Source organism: Danio aesculapii, chromosome 14 (genome assembly GCF_903798145.1).
Source record: "Danio aesculapii chromosome 14, fDanAes4.1, whole genome shotgun sequence".
NCBI classification, from domain to species: domain Eukaryota; kingdom Metazoa; phylum Chordata; class Actinopteri; order Cypriniformes; family Danionidae; genus Danio; species Danio aesculapii.
This window is the reverse complement of record NC_079448.1, coordinates 23,192,124-23,199,421: the sequence shown is the minus strand read 5'-3', so window position 1 is coordinate 23,199,421 and position 7,298 is coordinate 23,192,124. Positions and strand designations below refer to the sequence as shown.

Below are 7,298 nucleotides of genomic sequence, written 5' to 3'. Positions count from 1 at the left end.
GACTACTTGTATACTATCATGTATAGTTTACATGCATCACTGTTTAAATACACATCAACGTGTTGCACAAAATAAAAACAACAGTTGTGCTCTTGTGGAAAACTGCGTTGTACTGCATGTGGGAATTTATTCAGCTCGTAATATAATCAGTAGGCTATACGTCGAAACGAATAAGCGTTTTCCTGCATATGCATCGTAAAGCATTACTTTCTGTTCATTAGAATAAGCGCAGCTTTCGGGAAAAAGAACAGCAGCGAATTAACGTGTGCTGAGTTTGATATAACTTCATATTTACGTGCAATTGTCCGTTGAAACCATTGGCTCTGTTGTTTAAGTATTGAGGAAAAAGTTCTCTCTCATAAATCTTGGAACGGGCGAGGCAGCATAGTGCTGACATTAGTTATTGTGCGGAGCTCTGGACTTCAATTGCACCCAAGCCTCCGTTTCACTGCCAAGCGCCGATCAGCTACATCAGGAAACTCCAAATAAGGGCATGGAAGTGGAAACCCACCGGAATCATGCCTTATGTAGTCACGACCTTATATGGCAGGGCGGAGCGCGATCTTCCGGCCAGGGCTCTGCTAGAGCGCCGACGGGAAACCCGAACATTTAGCGAGACTTTTGAGGAGAAAAGGAAGACTTGCGCTGCCGTTTCTCTCCGAGAGACACTGCTCTTACCAGGCATTGACTTGCTGTGGAGGAGGAACGGGCATCTCCCCTCCATTTAATGCACAGGCTTAATGTTTAAGCTCCCCAATCTGCTTTTTTTCCTCTAGGCAAACGTCATGTGTCCTCCACTGCAGTGCCTAAATATGGGCTTCCTCCTAGTCCAAATATGGACATCTACGTCACGGCAAGAGGATATATAAAGGAGTAGGGATTCTCTGAGCAGAGAAAGAGCCTAGAGAGCCCAAGCGATTCAGCACTAGTGCAGAGAGCTGATAGACAACACGTTGCGATATATATATAATCAAATACATTTTGACACATTAAATAAATGTGACAACTCATTTCAAAACAACAACAACAACAACAGAAACAAAACAGCAACCTGATTTGTTTTTAAAAGTGCAAGTTTGAAATAGGGAATGAACAGAAGGGATATTCAGAATCTCAGCTATTTTATCTGAGACAGTGGATTTGTTCTGCCTCTTTGGACCGTCAAACAGGAGAAGAGGAAGACAAACAAGAAGACAAACTGTGAGAGTGAGGAGATCAACCAGAAAGAAGGGGAGTCAGACATCGCAGCATCTTCACATTTGCCGTCCCAGAGAGGTTAGCTGCTGATTTCTCCAGCACAATTCTCTCCTCTCCGAGCACACTCCAGAGAGATGGCTGCAGCCAAGACAGAGATGCTCCTGCCTGCTCTGCAGATCTCCGACCCCTTGAGCTTCCCTCACTCCCCCACGGATAACTACCCCAAGTTGGAGGAGATGATCATGCTGAACTCTGCAGGGACCCCCTTTCTCAATGCCACAGCACCTGAAGGCGCTGTTTTTGGCTCGGGGGAGCCCGGGGAGCAGTTTGATCACCTTGCTGGAGGTAAGCACTAAATCCCTCTTGATTAAATTGCGTGCTGCTTTCATAACTTGATTTGCAAGAGTTTGCTTGTGCATAAAAAATGCTGACATTTAAATAAGTAATAAATGTGTTATAGTAAATGTGATCTTATAGCTTTCACTTCATTTAAATATAAAGTTATACAAGGAGGATTTATTATAATAATGTGTATAAATGATATTGCATCGATGTAAAGTAAAAATATAATTTATATTAAAGCTGACAGCAGTTAATAGGTAGTCACTGTAAAAGCTAAGGAATGAATGAAACATTTAAGAGAATATTTTCATTTTAATACCCAGCTTTTCAGTCTTTTAAAGTGCATTTTGAATAAATATAAGCTGTGCAAATGTGAAATAGTGATCAGGATGAGAATAGTGAGAAAGAGACTGTCGAGAGAAATGCACATGTAGATGCTTAAGCTTGCGCTGGTTCTTGTCTCTGAGGGAGATCGGCAAATGTGTGTGCGTGTGTGTATGTGTGTTTTGGTGGGGGGTACCCTTTGCGCTCCATCAGCACCTGCTGCTCTGTCTGAGATTGTGGGAAAACACAGTCTCGACAGCCAGCAGGACCCCCCGACTAAATCACCTCTGGGATCATTTATGTGCACTAAAATAAATGAGTTAACAAGTCGTGCAATAGTTTCTAACCCACTCTCTTTCTGTGTCTGTGCTTGCTTTTGCAGATACGCTTTCAGAAATTTCCATGGAGAAACCTCTGTCAGATCAGACCTACTCCACCCAACGGCTGCCCCCCATATCTTACACAGGCCGTTTCACCCTCGAACCTGCCACCAACTGCAGTAACAGTCTATGGGCTGAGCCTCTGTTCAGCCTGGTGAGTGGGCTGGTGGGCATCAACCCACCCCCTGCCTCCATCCCGTCCTCAACCTCTCAGGCAACTCACCCCTCTTCCTCTTCCACGTCTTCCATCCCCTCTTCGTCCTCGTCATCCACATCCAGCGCCAGCTTGAGCTGCTCCGTCCACCAGAGTGAGCCCAACCCCATCTATTCGGCAGCTCCCACCTACTCCAGTGCCAGCCCAGACATCTTCCCTGAGTCTGGCCCTAACTTCTCAACCACGGTGGGCACCTCACTGCAGTACTCCTCATCAACATATCCCAGTGCCAAGACCTGTAACCCCAGCTTCTCTGTGCCAATGATCCCCGACTACCTGTTTACGCAGCAGCAGAGTGAGATCAGCCTGGTGCCACCCGATCAGAAGCCCATCCAGACACAAGCGGGTCAGCAGCCCGCCCTGACGCCGCTGCACACCATCAAGGCCTTTGCAACCCAAACGGGTTCTCAGGACCTGAAAAGCGTCTACCAGTCTCAGCTCATCAAGCCCAGTCGCATGCGCAAGTATCCTAACCGACCAAGCAAGACACCACCCCACGAGCGCCCCTACGCATGCCCTGTGGATACCTGTGACCGTCGCTTCTCACGCTCAGACGAGCTGACGCGTCACATCCGCATCCACACCGGACAGAAGCCCTTCCAGTGCAGGATCTGCATGCGCAACTTCAGCCGCAGTGACCACCTGACAACCCACATTCGCACACACACAGGCGAGAAGCCCTTTGCCTGCGAGATCTGTGGCCGCAAGTTCGCCCGCAGTGATGAGCGCAAGCGCCACACTAAGATCCACATGCGGCAGAAGGACAAGAAAGCAGAGAAAGGTGCCACTGCTGCAGTGCAGAGCTCAGTTTCAAATGTTTCCATCTCAGCTTCCTCACCAGTGTCCAGCTACCCCTCTCCCATCACTTCTTACCCCTCTCCAGTCTCCTCTTTCCCATCTCCAGTAAACTCCTGCTACTCGTCTCCGGTCCACACCTCCTACCCCTCCCCTTCCATTGCAACCACTTACCCCTCGGCCACCAGCACCTTCCAGACGCAGGTGGCCACTTCCTTCCCTACCTCAGTGGCCAGTAACATCTACAGTTCTCCTGTCACCACCCCACTCTCCGACATGCAGTCTACGCTTTCCCCTCGGACAGCAGACATCTGCTGAGACTTCCCCAGAACTCCAGGCTCTCCCTTGACTCAGAAAGCATCTATGACTTTTACGTCCCCTCTGCAAAAAGCACTTTTCTGTCCATGCTCACAACATGGCACAGTTACAGAACAGTCAAGGACTCGGCAAAGACGTTTAAAAACAAAAGGGATTTTTTGTGTGTGTTGTTCTCTCCCTTCGAATTCCATCCTTTCAAACGAGGCATATGAGACTTTCAAATGACAAACAAAAGCAACAGGCTTCTGCAAGTTTTCCCTCAGACTGTGTGTGTACAGACGTACTTGCGATGCAGAATGGCTAAAGAGCGTTAAGGGTGTAATCGAAGCCTGTGGGCTTGAGGCTCGACAGGTGTACAGTTACAAAAGACATTTGAATAATATACATAAGCTACAGTATATTGTACATGTGCCATGTTTCCTTTTTGTTTTTACTTTTTAGTACCATTGTTGTGACAATTGATTTGAATATTTGCATTGTATTATTCTTGAGCAGGGCCATATTTTATAAGATACATTCTGTATTAAGTAGTAAAAATGCTGTGATAAGTTCTTGACTTTGTTTGACTAGAAGCACTTAAGTATTCTGACGCATGTGGAAGAGTGATGTTAGTTTCTCTTATTTTGTAAATATCATCCACTGGTACTATATTTCTCTTTCTCAAATGTGACAACAGAAACCTGTTAAACTGAGGGGGAAAACATCAGAAAAGATTCAACCACAAATCTTCAATTTTTTTGGTGCCTTTTGTAAAGCCTTGCAGATGTTTTGACAGATATCAGTGTGTGGATGCGTTGCATCTAGCCTTAAGGTGAAAGGGATTTTGTTTTCTCTTTTCTTTTTTTCTATATTCAGAAAGTCATTTCAAGGAAAGAAGGGAAAGGATACGAGGGCACTGCATTTCTTTGGGATGTAAGCAAAAAAGAAAACTATAAACTATATTTTTGTAATGGAAATGTACATATCTACATCTTGAGGAGTCGGAATGCTGTAGTTACCTACTGAGTAGGCATGGGATTTTTTGTATGTTATTTACATGCGGTCCATTATTTTGTTGTTATTTTTATTTTGTATTTGTGTTTGTTTGAAAAAGTGACTGTTTATGGCTTCTAAACACATTGAATGCGCTTAACTGCCAATGGGATATTTGGTGTACAAGATATCCTTCAAGAACAGAACTATAAATAAAACATAAATATATAAATATATATACGTTGAATCCTTGTCTTGCTTTTCATCGCTTAGCAACAGGTTCTGATGAATATTCCTTTACAGAGTGAACACACGCTGCACACACATCACTGCATATTAAAAAACAATTTACTGTAATACAGTGTGTCATTAAATGTCATTAGTTCATGGTCTCAAGTTGCACAATTCTAAATTATTCTTAGATTTTCTCATACACCTGACAGCGTACACGCACAATAAATTGATATGTGATTAAAATGACAGAGTAGCTGATTGCGATGAATGATTCCAGAAGCTCAGATTACTCATAATGACAAAGTTTCATCCTCAAAAAGTGTATATTTCTGAATTAGTACGTCTAATCTGAAGTTTAATGATTGCTTTGAAAGCATCCAAGCTTTCACTTGAACAAGTCATGTCTCCCATAACAATAGATATCAAAAGTGAAATATAACCTAGAGCAAAAGAAAAAAAAGATCAAAATTAATAAATAAAAACTTGACATCAAAAATATATGTACTGATGCGTTCTTTTGTTCAGAAGTTCGGCAGACTGAGAAGCCAATCATGGAGTTGATGCGCCAGATCAGATTGTCTCTCTTTATTACTTATCAAAAGAGCTCCTGGGCGTCATGAGAATATGTTATCAAAAGATAGCATGTTCGAATGTGACTGGATGCGCTTGGGGCTTAATTATACATAGATAGCAATCTTGTAAAATCAGTCGACACTAATAAGACGCCCTTGTAATGGGCTTCCGTGTCTATTGAGTTTGTCAGGGGAAAAAAAAGTCTCAATATCGAAGTTGCTTTTAAGAGTGAGGCAGCTTTTGCTCTATTGTATGTTTTACCTTCCTCCATGAGTGCCTTTGTAAAGGAAAAATAATAATCTGCTCATACTAATTTCTCTGCCACCAAAAAGATCAAATGAAAAAAAAAACAGTTTTTCTTTCCATCCTGGCATCTGAACGCCCTTGGTGTGCTCGTTACAGCTCTGTTAAACTGTCTTGTTGGGTGAGATGCGAGTTGAACAGATTTAATGTGACAGAAGTTGTGGGTGTATGTGCAAATGTGTAGCGTGTCTATACATTTCTTTCCTCATTTAACAGGGAAAAGCCAAAGACCATAGAGGTTGATAATCTTACTACTGCAGATGTACATAACGTAACCATATGAGTGAACAGATGACAAAGAAATTCGAAGATTTTCTTCTATAAGCCACATTAGCAGTCAGACCACTCTGCTTAAAATGTTAAAATCCCTGACTTTTAGGGTGTGTCAGCAGTCCTGGGATGGAAAAATTTGGCTTGTGTTCTTGTAGGGGGACTTTCCCAAACTATGAGGCAATATCAGCCCAGAAGATGAAGCCACAGAACAGCACCGAATGCGAATGTATCTAAAAGAGGAATAACAACCGTGAGATAGAGCGAGTTGAAAGGAAAGAACAACACAAAGGAAAGTAATTAGGGTAATTGGTCTCATAATCCCAAATTGACTCTCTACAAATGTCTTCAGTGAGAAAGCCGTTGCTTGAATCAGATGTCAATGAACAACAATGAAGAAAGTGCCCTTCTTGGGGAGCTCAAGCTAAAATCTATCCCACTAAAAAGGCTAGTTTACACCAGCATGAGTTTCTTTGCTGGTTTAGTTTTTTTTTTTTTCATCATAATTCTACATAGCCCAGCCATTAAGTGTTATCTGACACAATAATCCAATAAATATTTGTAAACAACATAAGACTTGTGTTGACAACATCACTAGACCTGCAGTTAGATGTATAGTTTGTAGTTATGATGTTCTCTTAAAGGCACAATATGCAATTTTCACCACTAGAGGGTGCATATTTACAACAAACAAAGACATAGTAGCGCAAAACTGCTTGCATGCTCTCAAATAAACGCTGCTGCTCATGCTCAAAGGCCTAAATGTATGTTTTCGGTATTTTTTATTTGTAATTCATAACATTTCAGAGACTGTAAGTATCTGTATGTGTTCATAAATGTGTTATTTTTTTATTTTATATATTCACAGATGTTACAGTAGGCTATTTAGCATCCCATACTGTACCACTCAGTGGAATCAAGGCATTTGAGAGATTGTGAGCAGTTTTGTGCAGAATAGAGGAAATCGACGAGTGAGCAAAGAGATTTGCACACTTGTATTACATGCGTGTGCTCTCGCCATTTGTCATTGAAATAACACTATAGGTGTTTCCCACCACTGAGGGTTGTGGCTAGAAAAATGTATTTTCACTCTGCTGAGGTGACCCTTGATAAGTTAAGGAAAATTAGTAAGTGATTTATTGTGGAATCATGGGAGTTGTGGTATTCATTAGCTGCAGAAATATTGTTTATTAATATGCTGAGTTATTCCAAACTTATTATCATGGTAGTTCATGGTAGTATTAAGCAGAGTAAGGCTGAAAGCTGTCCAACAAGACCACTGAAGCTGATGAAAGATGAAAGCTACACAGCACAAAAGCAGCAGAGCCTTTATTATGCCACACAATATAAAACACTGTTATAGCGGTATTGGATTT

The 7,298-nt window shown here is 42.3% G+C and overlaps 1 protein-coding gene across 1 annotated transcript; it reads left to right on the top strand.

The window, feature by feature from the left end:
- Positions 1 to 902: 902 nt before the first annotated feature.
- On the top strand, positions 903 to 4,778 carry egr1 (early growth response 1). The gene is made up of 2 exons (XM_056472094.1): positions 903 to 1,542; positions 2,246 to 4,778. The coding sequence occupies exons 1-2, from the start codon at positions 1,332 to 1,334 to the stop codon at positions 3,568 to 3,570; spliced, it is 1,536 nt and encodes a 511-aa protein (XP_056328069.1). The 5' UTR covers positions 903 to 1,331; the 3' UTR covers positions 3,571 to 4,778.
- The last annotated feature ends 2,520 nt before the right edge of the window (positions 4,779 to 7,298 follow it).

What these genes read in the sequence shown, in the direction of transcription:
- egr1 (XM_056472094.1), top strand. Translation starts at nt 1,332, where the DNA reads ATGGCTGCAGCCAAGACAGAGATGCTCCTGCCTGCTCTGCAGATCTCC. An exon ending in GTTTGATCACCTTGCTGGAG is followed by an intron (nt 1,543 to 2,245) that starts GTAAGCACTAAA and finishes TTGCTTTTGCAG; the next exon opens with ATACGCTTTCAGAAATTTCC.